Genomic DNA, 15,915 nt, shown 5'->3' with positions numbered 1-15,915 from the left:
CTAGCATTAGGATGGTGAAAGATGATGGGGTAGGTGGCTATGTTGTTGAGGTTGTGGGCTTCCAAGTAGGTGGTAGTGCTCTTAGTCCATTGTTTGTGTAGGTGGGGTGGGGGTGGTTGCTATTCAGATAGCGAGATAATTATGTTAAGAGCGGTTATAGTGAAAATAGGTTTTGGTGGGAGAGAGGAAAGATGAGGGTGTTTAAGTAATTTTACTTTAATGTAAAGTGGGTAATTGGGTAATTTGATTTTTTTGTTAACTCCATTAAGTGCTGCTTGTGGATTTATCCTCTCCACATCTTCTGAGACAACATTAATCGAGAATGGGAGTCTGCTATACGTTAAGCACAGCAGCAACTGTTGCACTGTTGAACATCGCCATATTGTTCTATTTAAATACAAAAGATTCCTTTGGCCAAACGACATCATTTTGGCCTTCTACAAATCAACATCCAATCTTGGAACCCTTGTAGGTTTGGCCAATTTGCAATCGCGTACTTGAAGATTGCCTCCTCTCAATCTCCTAGAAGTATGGGTGATAAACGAATCAAACAATTCATACTTCACTCGTGTTCGGCTCGTTAAAAATTCGTTCAAACTAATTCGTTAAATAAACAAGTCAAGCTAAACACATTTTAAAACTCGTTAAAGTTTTCAAACTAACCTTGAACAATCAATTGCTTGTTTGGCTCGATTCAATAAGCCTAAAATTATATAAAAATATCAAACTACTCAAACTCGACTCGATAATTGAGATTAGCACAAAATTTTAATGAACTTAAATTTTGGAACTTGTTAAATTATCAAATCAAGCTTAAACAGTTAATTGTTTGGCTCATTTATCACCCCTACCTAGAAGCCTCTTGCTCTAAACTCAATCACAAAAACCCATCTTTCTCCTCTCTTTTTCCATCCTCTCCTCTTTCCTCTTCTCTCTCCTGCATATAGGCTTCAGCTATAGTGGGACGGTTAAAAGGAGTAATGGTCAAAATGAGTCTGGTGATGTAATCCATTATTGGGTGTAACTAAGTAGTATTCCAGTATATATATATATATATAGTGTATATAGGTGGTTTTTGAGATGGATTGGTAGCTAGCTTAGTTGATTATAGATTGTGAAAGGTGAACATCATCATTCATTTGCATACAGTACACAGGCGTGTATATATGTATAAATATTAAGTTTAGCGGGGACTGAGCGGTTTAGCAAGAGCAACTCGTTGAGAAAGAAAGTAAAAGACCAGTAGTGAGAGTAAGTAGTTTTTTTGGCCTTTGAGGATTAAACCAACCAAAACGGCATGGCGTGGCCAAAGAGGACTTTTCAAAAAGGAACAATACAGCAACGTTCAACAGCGCACCAGTTGCTGCTGCACAGCAACATCCCTGTTCCCACATTAACCTCCTCATGTTTTGTCAGAGGGTTATTTGTAATATTTGGCGCATTGGGCGGCGCAACTGTTTCCATGAGTGTCTTAGGCAACCTGCTCCTGAATAGGTGGAGCAGATTGTGTCAATGTTGGAGCAGATGCATGGGGGAGTGGAAAAACTTCCTGAGATGCAAGGGAGGTGTTTCCAATTTAACCCCCCAAAAAATTAATGTAGCAAATAATTTCATTTTTCTTTCCCATTGACATATTTTGTCAAGATCCAAAAGACCTTCAGTTTGGTGCTTTTATTTGATATTGACATATTACAATCAAGTGCAAAGAATCACAATGATAATGAAAATCAAATATCATATATTATTATTCTTATTATTATTATAACTTCAAAAGCGAAAAAAAGGAACCACAATCAAATACAAGATGGACACGCAACTATTGCCAAAGTCAAAGATTGATTTCTTCTATCATGCCAATCCTTGTCAAGCTCGTTGTCACATAAATTTTGGCACATAACTTTCTAAACGAAAGAATTTTTATTTTTTTTAATACAATAAGACATTATATTTTCTTTTTTTACTAATTAATAACTACAACATTTGGTTGTCATTGCAACAGAATATTTACAATATATAACGGAGGCTCTTACCAAGTGAAGAAGAATGTAAGCTTTAAGACTAGACAAGCTTTGGTGCTCCCAACAATATTAGTGAACTGATTGATGCATATACATCATAACTTTGATCATCTATCAGATAAAACGGAATTAGTCCAGGAAAGCATGATATCCCGGGCAACAGATGGTAAATCTGCAAGTAACACAAGTCCCCCACATAAACTCAAAAAACATGCACAACAGTCACTAAAGGACATAATTAACCTCGTATGTAATTTTAACTACCAAATTAATCAGTACCCATATTTGATGAAATTTTACCTTGTGCTACTTCCAAAGCCACCGAGGGTATATCTATTTGGTCTTCAACCAGTCTATATACATCAACAAGCTATAAAAGACACATCTTCCCACGTTTGAGTAATCTCATGATTAAATTATATAGTTGACAATTTTAAAAAACAATAACAATAATCGTATTAGATTATAAAATTACCTCTTGAATGTGAAGCTTGGAGTCTTCAGTCAGAGCAAGAAGAAGTTGCCTTCGAATTCCTTCATCAACTAAGAAAAGGCGAGCTCCATCTTTGATGGTGTCTGTCAAGTCCAATTTCCTATCAACCTGCCAGTCTCTTGACGTTTGCCTGGTAAAAAGCAGAGAAAATATAATTTATAGATAATTACATAAGTCAATTGCAATGCATAGCACGATATTCTTAAGCAGATAGAAAACAACATAGCGAATGTGCCATTGAGGTACAGACGTGTTATTCACTTTCAACGCAGGGTTGCTGCTCATCTTTGCCACATTTTCCTTAGCCAGAACAATAAGATTTTCAAGCCGTTTCCACTGGAAAACACCATCTTTAAACAAAACCTAATCCATAAAGCAAATCAGAACAGAATTACAAGTTGAAAAAAACCACGAGACGGAAACTGAACAAGGCCAATAAGGCCATTCGGCAATATATTGAAGAATGATAGGTGAAACATAGAAGAAAATCTAAATAAAGTAGAGAACAAGTTCACTGGAAAGCGATTATCACACTAGCATTTTAGTTGTTGTCTCAAAGCATGTAGAACAGGTTACAGACTTCATATGAGGTTTCTAGAATTATAGTCACCTCCCTTCTTCTATACTTCTACAACCACAGAATATATATATATATATATATATACAAGCCAATTGAGCTACCTACAAAAGGGCTCCATCTTCCTCCTCCCCACCCAAACTTATCGCCCCAGTTTTATAGTGGCCTATGAGTTAGACATAAACAACCTTAAGTGATAACCTCAATTGATATGTCATTTGCACCTCAACAATGGTGAGTGCTCATGCTGCAGATTCAGCCTACAAGGAATTCCTCAATGTCGCTCATGGAGCCACATTATCTATGTCTGTCAAAAAACAAATCTCTTGTTAATAGTACCATAAGGAATGGATCATTAAGAAATGCACCTTGATGACGTTATGTTGTGCAAACTAAATATCTTATGCGTCACATCCTTCCTTCGCTCTCCCAATCATCACCACAATTATAGCATCTTCCTTCTATCTATCCTGGAACTTATTGATAATACTCTTGTTTACCTATTAGATGTTTTATCTTAGGGGTAATTATGTATTTTTGACCATTTCAATATAAATACAAGTGTTCATGGGAGTGAACCCAAATTGTTTCTTATCATTCGCTTATTCTCCTCTTTTACTGTATCTCTTTTACTTGGTATCAAAGTTTAATCCTTATTGTACTGTTGTAAAAAGAGTTCATCTTCATCTTAGGATCATCTTCGTTATTCCTTTTTCTTCCTCAACATGTGAAAAAACAAAAACAAAAATCACTAGTATGCTCAAAATTGAGAGAGAGAAGTTCACTAGTAATTTTTCTAGTACATTTGATATATATATATATTATTTTTCTTTACTTTTTGAAAAGAGGGGGGGGGTTATATGTGAATATTATGTAATTATGGAAATATATCAATTAGGATGATTGTGCATATTTAATTGATTGTACATTGATTATATAGGGTTACTTCCTTTTATAGATTATGTTTAGGATTGCTATAAATATTGGTTGTAATCTTTGTATTACGTACATTTTGAATGTACAGAAAAATTCAGAAATCTTACATGGTATCAGAGCTATGTTCGTAACCCTAGCTGGTTTCCGAGTCACGAATCGATAGAGTTCTCTCTCTCTTGATTTGTGATATCCTTCTTGTTCTATCTGATTTGAAGTTTTGATCAGGTTCATCAACTTACGTAGTTCGCCATCAAACTTCGTAGGTACAATTTCCAGTTCGCCAAACTCATCTGAAGTTCTGATAAGGTTCATCGGCTCACATGGTTCACCGTCTCCATTGCTCTCTTGTTCGTGACCCATCTGATTCGTGACCCATCTGTTCGTGGTTGGTAGTCGACTCGCGATTGGCAGTCAATACATCTGGATTCTTCATCTCAGTGTTTCGCGATTGCTAGCCGACTCCTCATCATGGCTCGTCTTTTGTCTTTGGCTCATCGTGATTGGTTCCACGGCTGATTCTATCTTCCTTGGGTTACTATTGCTCCTTGTTCATTGTTCTCTCTGTGACCCTTCAGCATCTGCTTCGCGATTTCACTCTCCATCTCCAAACTTTGGTTCACATGGTCAGGAGAGCTCTAACTTCGTTCGTGACTTTGGTTTTGTGGGACTTGCTCTAATTCTGATTGTGGTTGATTCACAAGCTTTTTGGTTATTATGTTTAGACCCTTAGTTTGACTATTTTTGTTCTATTTTGAGTTATTACACGGGAACCCCGCAGTTTTCTGGTTATTATGATGTCTCTGGCTTCAGATAAGTGTGCATTTTGCCATTAGAGGGGCCATTGGAAGTATCACTGTCCCAAGAAGGGATGGCTGTCAGCCTTGTCTTCTCAGCAGTTTTCAATCCAGTTCCGCGCCCCTCCTCCGAGTACTTTTCAGCCTCCCGCCAATTATACTGCATCTGCTCCGACTCCTGATCCTGACTTGGCTTCCTTGAGTGCTCTGATTAGTCAGCTTCCGCATATATTGTCTACCTCCCAGTCATCCTCATTATTTCCTCTCTTCATTTAGGTTTGCTTGGGTCTTCTTCAGGTATCTCTTCGTCTGTCTGGATTTTTGACTCTTGTATCTCTCATCATATGACTCCCTATTTCTTCTTACTTCAAAATTGTAGTCTCCCTCCCCTTTCTATTATTGTTTATACTGCCAATGGGTCTGGTATGTCTATTATATCTGTTGGGTCTGTCTTACCATCTACTATGTCTACTGTCCCTATTCCATATGTCCTTTATGTTCCTCAATTATCTGTCAGTTTATTATCTATCAGTCAGCTTGATGCCTCCGGTTTTGATGTTATCTTTTCTTCTTCTATCTCTTTTGTGCAAGATCAGATGTCCAAACAGCAGATTGGGACTGGTCGTAGAGTTTGAGACCTCTATATAGTAGAGAGTTTGCATCTGCCTATAACAACCTCTCCGACTGCCTTTTTCTCTTTTCAGTTAGATTCTTTGTCCAGTCCTTTCTATTTATGGCATTCTAGATTAGGGCATTTGTCTGCTGACCGCTTACGGTCTTTAGCTCAATCAGGTATATTGGGTAAAGTTTCTCCTAGTAAACCTACTGAATGTCGGGGGTGTAAACTTGCCAAAATGACAGCCTTACCTTTTCGTAAAAGTATTTCTATATTTGATACACCGTTTTCTTTAGTTCATACTAATGTTTGGGGCCCTTCTCCTGTTCTCACCAAAAGGGGTTCTGCATACTGTGTCATTTGTTGATGACTGCACCCATTATACTTGGGTTTATCTTATGACTCATAAGTTCGATTTCTGTCAAATATACTGTACCTTTCAGTCTATGATTACTACTCAATTCGAGTCTACAATTAAAGTGTTACAGTCTGACTTGGGTGGAGAATATTTTAAAAATGAGTTATATGAGTATTTGGCCAATTTGGGTACCATTCACCAAACTTCCTATACAGATACACCTGTCCAAAATGGTCAAGCCAAGTGTAAACACCATCATCTCCTTGAGACAACTAGGTCTCTTCTTCTCTCTGCCTCAGTTCCGACTCCTTTTTAAGAAAAAGCCGTTCTTACTACTACTTTTCTTCTTAACTGCATGCCAACTCCCCTTCTTTCTGGTTGGTCTCCTTATGAGGCTTTGTTCTTCCAAATTCCTAATTACTCCCTCCTTCGTGTGTTTCGGTCTGCCTGTTTTGTCCTTTCCCGCAAAGATTAGACCAAACTTAGTGTCCGGTTTGTCCTCTGTATCTTTTTGGGTTATAATCCTACTCAAAAAGGCTATCGATGTTACGACTCTGTTTTCCATCGTCTTTATGTCTCCCATCATGTTTCTTTTCTTGAACGGCTGCGTTACTTTCACCTTCCTCCTATCACTGCTCCGATTTTCAAAAAAGATTTGGTTCATATTGATCAATTTCCTTCGGAGGTCCCTTCTGATGAGTACATCTCTACTGCTCCCCATGACCTTACTCCATTTTCTCCTCCGTCTCCCCAGCCTGCTCCTTCTCCTCCTCCGTTGTTAGTTTGTTCACGTCACCAAGCTCTCTCTCCACCAATTGTCTTTACTCCTACTGCTGATTCTCTTGCTTCTGACGACTCTGATCTTACTGCACACCGAAATCCTACTCGAGCGCGTCATCCTCCAAACAAGTTGGGTTAGTCTAATACATGTTTTTCGGCTCCCTATCATACTTTTTTGTCTGCTATTAATTCTTTTTCAGAACCTCAGTCTTACAAAGAGGCCTATCAGGATCCCCATTGGTTTCAAGCTATAGAGGATGAGTTGTCAGCTTTACAAAAAGCTAGTACTTGAGAGTTGATTCCTTTGCCTGCTGGTAAAGATCTAATTGGTTGCAAATGGGTCTACAAAGTCAAGACTCATTCTGATGGTTCTCTTGAGCGCCACAAAGCTCGTCTGGTTGCCAAAGGTTTCTCACAAGAGTATGGTATTGATTATAAGGAGACCGTTACTCCTGTTGCCAAGATGATTATTGTCCGTACTTTTATCTCTATCGCTGCTGTTCGTTCTTGGCCTCTTTATCAGATGGATATTAAGAATGCTTTTCTTAATGGCCATCTCACCGAGAAGGTTTACATGCGTCCTCCCCCTGGCCTTCACCATTCCTCTGGACAAGTTTGTCGCCTTCAGCATGCTCTGTATGGTCTGAAGCAGTCTCCTCGTGCTTGGTATGATCGCTTTCAGACTGTTGTTACTGCACTTGGGTTTTATCCTTGTGCTCAGGACTCTGCTTTATTTCTTCTCCACACCTCTGCTGGATTTGTTACCTTATTACTGTATATGGATGATATGATTATCACTGGCTCTGACTCTTCTGTTATCTTTGAAGTCAAGCAGCATCTTTTCCGTACTTTTGAAATGAAGGATCTGGGCTCCTTACGGTATTTTAGCTTCTTCTCCCAAGAGCTACTTTCTCTCTCAAGCTAAGTATGCCAATGAGGTTATTCATCGTGCCGGTCTTACTGACACTAAGATTTCTAATATCCCCATTGAGCTTTAATGTAAAGCTCATCCCTACTGATGGTGTTCTTCTAGATGATCCTACTTTATATCAAGAGCTCATGGGTTGCTTAATCTATCTGACAATTACTCGCACTAATCTTGCCTATGTTGTTCATGTGGTTAGTCAGTTCGTTTCTGTTTCTCGTTCTACACATTGGGCTGCTTTGCTTCGGATTCTTCGCTATCTCTGTGGTACTATATTTCAGGGTTTACTATTGTCTTCTACTTCCTCTTTGGACTTGGTAACTTATGCTGATTCTGATTAGGCTGGTGATGTCACTGATCGCAAGTCCACTTCTGGCTTCTGCATGTTTCTTGGTGATTCCTTGATTTCTTTGAAGAGCAAAAAACAGACTGTTGTTGCGCGTTCCACTGCTGAGGTTGCGTATCGTGCTATGACTCATGCCACTGCTGAGATTGTTTGGCTTCGTTGCCTGGCTTCGTTGTCTCTTGACTGATTTAGGTGTCCCTCAGTCTTCTCCGACCTCCTTTTACTGTGACAACTACAATGCTATTCAGATTGCACATAACGCTGTCTTTCATGAACAGGCAAAGCACATTGAGATTGATTGTCATTTTGTACGTCAACATTTGCAGTCTGGTTCCATCTTGCTTCCCTTCGTCTCTTCAGCATTGCAACTTGCTCATTTCTTTACGAAGACTCACACCTCTGCTCGATTTCAGTTTCTTTTTGGCAAACTCTCAGTGTTTTCTGTTAAAACACCTTGAGTTTGAGCGGGGGTGTGGGAATATTATGTAATTATGGAAATATATCAATTAGGTTGGTTGTGCATATTTGATTGATTGTAAATTGATTGTATAGGGCTATTTCCTATTACAGATTAGGTTTAGGATTGCTATAAATATCGGTTGTAATCTTTGTATTACGTACATTTTGAATATACAGAAAACATTCAGAAATCTTACAAGGGGGGCTATTTTCGAAAAAAATCTTCAATTAGAGGTTTTGGCTTGAATCAATGCTTAGAACTTGACCCTTGAGTGCCGATTTGACATTCTGGAGGGTTATGTAACTTGATTTTTTAGTTTTCGATGAGTTCTTAGCCTCAAGCATGTCTGTCTGAACCTTTTGGACTATTTTGTCTATATTCCTCTTCCAGGTTACAACCTTCTATGAGTAGCCTCTGATTCCACAAGTAATTTCTAGTGAGTTTTGTCAGTTGAAGTTTGTTAGTTTTGTAACAAGTGCTTGGATCTGTTACACAATCTTGAGTAGAACTTAAACCCAAAAGTTAGCTATTAAAGTGAGGGTACTCTCACACTTAGACTGCACATTACTTTCATACCCAAGCAGTGTGAGACTTCACTTCACATCCTCCCTCACATGTAGCATTATCACTCAACAACACCTGCAACATGCAAGCTAGGGGCACACACTATACCCATCCCTAGTACTCTAACTCCAATACCATGTTATACGGTCTCAAGTAAAATTCAATCCCAAAACCTAGCTATTACGGTAAGGGAGCCCCCACACTTATATACTACACATCATTTTCGCACTTTGGCAATGTGGAACTCTGCTTCACAAAATCAATTTGGTGGATATGACAAATTCTGCTAAGGCTCCCAAGGATAGGAGTAGCTCTATTTACACACCACCATTCATCTCAATACACACCATTTCTCAATGCACACCACACAATTTTGATTTTTTTATTTCTCTCAATTCACACTACCTGATACCCATACTACCCTCATCTTCAACTTCAAACCCTAACCCTAGCTAAACCCATCATCAACCTCTGCCGCATCTTCGACACCGACACCGACACTAGTACCACCTCATCCCTCCTCTACCACTCTTCCTTCCCTGTTGCCTCCTCCCAACCCCTTCCCTCCTCTACCGCCGCCCCTTCCCCACCCTCACAACCCTCCTCTCCCAAGCCACCACCAACTACCCACCAATAGATTTTAATAAAACATAGAATTTTGGAATGTAGATTTGAAATAAGTAATTATTTGAAATCCTTCCATAAATGATTCTCCTTGTACAAGGATTTTAACAAAATACATCTTTTCTATCTCAATTCAATCATTCACTTGAAAATTACCAATCTACCTCAACTAGTGAACCATCCAATAGTTTTATGAAGTTGAACCACAAATCCCTTCATTTCAAATCCACTCATCCAAATGGAGCCTAAATTTCTTCTCAAATAAATTTAAAACAAAGAGTTCTAAGTGCTCTTAACTCAAATAGGATTTGGACTCCATCGAAAAACTAACCCGTAAAACCAATTCTGTAGCTTTGCAACACCACACAACAAGACCCCGATGCTAACATCACTCATACTAAAACTCAAGAGTTACCACAGCCCACATCTAGGAAATTCAAAAGTTACCAAACTCTTGACCGCTAAAATAAACCAAACCAAACCAAACCAAGCCTTAAGTCCCATCAAATAGGGTCGGCTACATGAATCATTCTTCTCCACTTGACTCTATCCACGGCCATTTCGTTTGTCAAATTAAGAAAATTCATATCTCTATTTACTATACTAGTCCACGTCAATCTAGGTCTACCCCTTTCTCTAACACTACTATCTACTGTCATTGTATCGCATCTCTTCATTACTGCCTCCGTTGGTCTCCGTTGTATATAACCAAACCATCTCAAACTATTCTCTCTCAACTTATCTTCTATCGGTACTACTCTTACCCATTCTCGAATATACTCATTTCTAACTCTGTCTTTTCTAGTCTTGCCACACATCCACCTTAACATCCTCATCTCAGCAATACTCATCTTATCTACATGTTGTTTCTTAGTTGCCTAACATTCTGTCACATACAACATCGTTGGTCCAATAGCCATTCTATAGAATTTCTCTTTTAGTCTAGTGGGTACTCGTTTATCGCACAATACTCCAAACGCACTCCTCCACTTAAGCCATCCCGCCTTAATTCTATGGACCACATCCGCTCCAATCTCCCTAGCCGTTGCGATAATCGATCCTAGATAACGAAAATGTTCACTCTTAGGTAGTTCTTGGTCTCAATCTTCACTTCTCCTCTGCTTGCATTGTGATTGTTACTAAAATTACATTCTATATACTCTATTTTAGTTCTGCTTATCCTAAATCCTTCAGATTCAAGTATTTTTCTCCAAGTCTCCAACTTGGTGTTAACTCCTTCTCTAATCTCATTCAATAACACAATATCATCTACAAAAAGCATACATCATTGCACATCATCCTAAATATTTCGCGTCAACTCATCCATAACTAAAGCAAAAAGATAAAGACTTAAGATTGATCCTTGGTACAACCCTACAATAATTGAAAATTCACGTGTCTCTCCAACAGGCGATTTAATAGTGGTCACCACACCTTCATACATATCCTTAATCACATCAATGTAACCTGTTGTCACCCTTTTCGTCTCTAGCACCCACTAGATTATATCCCAAGACACTCTATAATATGCTTTCTCAAGATCGATAAAAACCATATGAATGCCTCTCTTTTTTTCTCTATACTTTTCTATTACTCTCCTCAAAAGATAGATCGCTTCCATTGTTAACCTACCAGGCATACACCTAAATTGATTCTCTGATGCCTCTATTATATCTCGCAATCGACGTTCCATCACTCTCTCCCATACTTTCATTGTATGACACATTAGCTTGATTCATCTATAGTTGTTGCAATTCTAGACATCTCCTTTATTCTTATATATTGGCACTAAAATACTCTTCCTCCACTCCTCTGGCATTTTCCTAGTCAACAAAATCTTTCTAAATAACCTAGTCAACCAAACGGCCCCCTTCTTACCCAAACATTTCCAAGCTTCAATAGGGATATCATCAGGTCCTAAAGCCTTATTCGATTTCATCTTCTTAAGTGCAATCTCCACTTCAAAATTCCTAACCCTACAATAGAATCTATAGTCCTAGTTTTCCTTATTACTGCCTACTTCCTCTCCTTTTGACCTACCTCCATGTTCCTTATTTAACGACTTCTCAAAATAGTTCTTTCACCTCTCCTTAATCTCTTCATTCTTCACCAACACCTTAGAGTCCTCACTCTTGATGCACTTAACCTGATTAAAATCTCTTGTTTTTGTCTCTCTTATCTTAGTAAGTTTGCATATCCTCTTCTTTCCCTCCTTACTATCTAGTCTAGTGTATAGGTCATCATAGGCTTTCAACTTACGCTACTTTTTTGACCTCCTTATTAGCCAATCTGTAGCTCTTCAGGTTTTCCTCAGTTCTATCATTCTGTCACTTTTTAAAACTTTCTTTTTTCGTCTTTATTACCACTTAGACCTCCTCCCTCCACCACCAAGTTTCCCAAAAGTTGGGTCCCTTTCCTTTCAACTCTCCAAGAACTTCCCTTGAGATTCTCCTCATACAATTGGTCATCGAGTTTCACATAGTGTTAGCATCATCTTTCAAGTCCCAAATACCTTCTTTATCCATTCTATTCTTAAAATATATATATATTTAAAAAAATAAATAAATAAAAACCTTTTACAATTTATTAGCACGATAAACTAAATCAAGCATAAAATGAAACACAAACTAAAAACTTGCTTAGATTTTCTGAGTTGTCCTTGTAACTAATTTGATATTTCTTTTAAAAATACTGCTCCTGGAGTTTAATCAATTCAAGTGAAAAATTTTACAGCAGGTATTATACACTGCATCACATTGTGATGAGCTGAAGTGACTCAATGCATGACATGACTTTCAGTAGACATGTCAAAATACAATTGCTCTACATGATTCAGCCAGGTAGAATTGTAATCACTAGATTTAGTACTAAGAACTAGAATAAATACAAAAGGTGCTGGTTAGTTAGGCATAAGAAGTTTGTGTGTAACATAGGGCAAGGCACTATCCAAAATTGAAAATAATTGTTCTCAAGCATTTTAACTCCAAACAAGCCATAAACAATAAGTCTGGAAAATCTTTCTGAGAATGGTTCCAACTGACCTGTATGAGGCGTTCCCGTAGGGCAGGGTTAGGGTCTGTCAAAAGCCGCTTTGCCACATATGGATAGGCAACCTAGTAAACTGTCAGTTATTAGTAAACAAACATATAATATAATGACCAGGCATGAATAATAAACAGCATGATGTAAAAGTTTAACAGCAATGCTTTCAAGGTGATGAGAGGGCTATTCCGCTTAATTCATAAAAAGGGTATTTTGCTTAACTCATTAATACAGGAGGTGCTTAATTATGGAAAGCAGTGTATATTTTTCAGGTTAACATCAGACTATGAATGTTTCAGTACAATGATATTATGAACCTGGTATAAGCTGACCTATAACTAATAATTGATGTCATTTGTGTACTCCTGTTTCTATTGCTGTGATACAAATAAATGAGAGCATAAGCATTATTAATAGAGTTCAGTATATTTTAGCTTTCATGCAATGAAATTTGAAAAACGCCAGAAGCCTGTAGTCTCACTGGAGTAAAGCCAAATTTGAGTTAATGAAATATCATTTCTGGGAAGCCTATGCACAATGTTATGTTTGAACATAGAGTTTACATCTCCATATTTCTGGACATATTGATCAAAAAAACAATTGCTGGATATATCCAGCAGAATGACGAAATCAACTACTAGTACTTTGGATTATTTTTTCCACTTTGGATACGTTGGTTCAATGGCCTCGGGTTTTATTGCTCTATTATTTTTCCGGCAGAAGGTTTTGGGTGGACTCTTTTTAGGGTGTGGTGTTGTGTCTAGTCTAGCTTCTGGAACTGAGAGGATATTATTTGCGGCTAAGCTTGTTTGTCTCAAGTGTTTTTCTTGATGGGAGATCTGTGCCCTTCAGGGTTGTGTGTACCAGTGGGTACATGTATTGAGTTGCATTATAATCTTATCTTTTGGTATTAAATTACTCACTTGACAAAAAAACATCAAATACAAGTCTAAGTTGCAGGCCGTGCATGTTGTTTTATAATTAATAAACATCAGGTGAATAAGACATCTTTTTTGCCATCAACATGGTCCTGTTTTATTTCTTCAACCAATAGGTATCGAGAGAGAGAGGTTAATGGTTCCAAGTGTAACCAATGAGTACTGGAGATTATACTGATAATGATACCTATCAATCTCTTTGTATTATTTCAAAGAGACACTCCTCTATCAAATCCAACGAATAACAAACCTAGTGATCTCTCATCCAAAGCTTATGTGCAATTTGTATGCATTTTGTGGTCCACAAAATTTAAGAAACAATGGTTCACCTCAAGAAATTTGAAATCCGGCTTCATTGTGAAACAAATTCCCTCTTGAGTCAATAAAGAACGTATAACAAGAGAAAATCTCTCCGGGATTCTGATAGGATACTGATATACCAGTTGATTGAATTTCCCTGCAGCATTTACAACATAGGTCAACTGAATACTCATTACTTAATATAGAGGTAAAACCAAAATTGATTGCATGATCCTGTAATCTCTTACTACAACTAACTTGTGACAATGCGAAATTGTCAATAATGAGGCAAAATTCACTTTACCCCCTTATGGTTTGAGGCTAGAGAACTTTACCCTATATGGTTCTAATATAGGTAGATCAAATGACTATTTTGCCCTTGTTCAAAAAATACTATTTTTCTCTTTCTTTTTTCTCTTATATACCTAATTTTAACTTAATCACATATTAACTAATTAAACTACTTATTAACTCTCAAACTTCGGTTTATTTAATATAATTATATCCATGCACGTGCACACACACATACACATAATTATTTAACCTAATTAAACTTCAAATCCAGGCTACCCAAGTTATGCTGAGGGGTTTTTCTTGCAGTACATGTTCTCATGTTCAAAGACAAGGGAAAAAGGTTGCTCATAATCTTGCAAGAATGGTTCTCCAAGAAGAGGGCTTCAAGGCTTGGATGGAAGAAGACCCAAGATCTTTGCTACACTAAATCTGTGGGAAAATGTGCATTTTTGTAATTGAAATTTGGCTATCAAAAAAAAAAAAAAAACTCATAATTATACCCAAAAAATATACATACATAACATATATATCTATGTATGTTTTGGACTTCCATCAAAAAGTTTATTTTGCAAGGAAAGCTTTGAAATCAAAAAGTTTGTTTTCAATGGACATTCTAGGGTATTCTATCTGTAAGATAAATTGATAAAGAGAGAATAAATTGTATGTATTATGATTGATGTATTGAATGTTGTATTGAATGTTGTGTTGAGCTCTCTCCTTTATAGATGAGAGGGAGAACAATTACAAACCTAAAGTAGAAGCACAAACCAAACAACATTATTAAAGGTACATTATTAAAGCATACTAATTATTATACTAACCTAATTATTAAAGCAACACTTTACATATTATATTCTAACAGCCCCCCTCAAACTCAAGGAGGATAGGAACCAACCAACTTGAGTTTGGAGAGAGTAGAAAAATAAAATAAAATAAAATAGGATAGGAGACACTGTATGGTTGTGTCAAATTGTTGCTGAAGACACGGTATGGTCGTGTCAGACCGTTGTAGGAGCTAACCGGAATAAATGTCGGGACAGTTTACGGGGTCATGCCGGACCGTTGTAGAAGCTAACCGGAATCAATGTCGGGACAGTTTATGGGGTCATGTCGGACCGATGTAGAAGCTGACCGGAATCAATGTCAGGACAGTTTATGGGGTCATGTCGGACCGATGTAGAAGACACTATATGAGTGTGTATATAGGCTGCCCAAAAGATATACATGGATATATATATCGAGCCCTCAAAAGTCGCACCCTCAAAAGGCGCGCCCACTGCATCAAAAGCCGTGCCCGACAGAAATCATCGAGCGGCGAGCCATCAAAAGTCGCGCCAGACACGCGGCGATGCACGTGATCGACAGAGCGGCGTGTCGGCCGCGTCGTCATTGTCGATATAAACCAATGCGGAGGCTGTGTAAACCAAACCAGGCTGAAACCTCTGAGCATTGTCATTCTGAAACATTCTGTAACCAACCCATTCTGACATTACCAGGCGGAAATCGCTGCTGCTCTGAAACACTCATCAACCCAAAACATGGCCTCTTCTTCCCGTGGTCCACTCACTCTCTTTCCAGACCTCAACGAGTCCACAAGAGAGATAACTGATGCGGTTGCCCTTGAACCTCAACCAAGCGCTCCTGAGTTTGCTCCGTTGACCTTTCCTATGCGGTCTGTGGAGCAAAGAATGGCAGCACAATCAGATATTGAGGCCAATCAATATACATTGAAGTCATGTGTGGAGACGATGACGGCAGTCACAAACTTGTCGCACCGGCTTCAGAGTAGGACAAATGAGGTGCAGCAGTTAAACGCCCAACTGGCTCTGCTCCAGCGCATGTATAAGGAT

At 38.2% G+C, this 15,915-nt stretch overlaps 1 protein-coding gene across 3 annotated transcripts in view; it reads right to left on the bottom strand.

The window, feature by feature from the left end:
- Positions 1-1,819: 1,819 nt before the first annotated feature.
- ACDO1 (Protein kinase superfamily protein) overlaps positions 1,820-15,915 on the bottom strand; it is a 36,366-nt gene continuing 22,270 nt past the window's right edge. For 2 of the 3 annotated variants that reach the window (XM_082892194.1, XM_082892195.1), the window contains 6 exons: positions 13,801-13,928; positions 12,533-12,604; positions 2,762-2,874; positions 2,494-2,641; positions 2,319-2,388; positions 1,820-2,190 (listed from right to left, as the gene is read on the bottom strand). In XM_082892194.1, the coding sequence (XP_082748320.1) occupies positions 2,126-2,190; positions 2,319-2,388; positions 2,494-2,641; positions 2,762-2,874; positions 12,533-12,604; positions 13,801-13,928 (596 nt within the window). In that variant the 3' untranslated portion in view covers positions 1,820-2,125. The remainder of the gene's footprint in view (positions 2,191-2,318; positions 2,389-2,493; positions 2,642-2,761; positions 2,875-12,532; positions 12,605-13,800; positions 13,929-15,915) is intronic. The other variant, XR_014342535.1, reaches the window with a different exon arrangement.

Source organism: Camellia sinensis, chromosome 10 (assembly GCF_055761805.1).
Source record: "Camellia sinensis isolate YWXY chromosome 10, ASM5576180v1, whole genome shotgun sequence".
NCBI classification, from domain to species: Eukaryota; Viridiplantae; Streptophyta; class Magnoliopsida; order Ericales; family Theaceae; genus Camellia; species Camellia sinensis.
The sequence above is the reverse complement of the archived record's forward strand: the minus strand, read 5'-3'. Positions and strand labels throughout refer to the sequence as shown.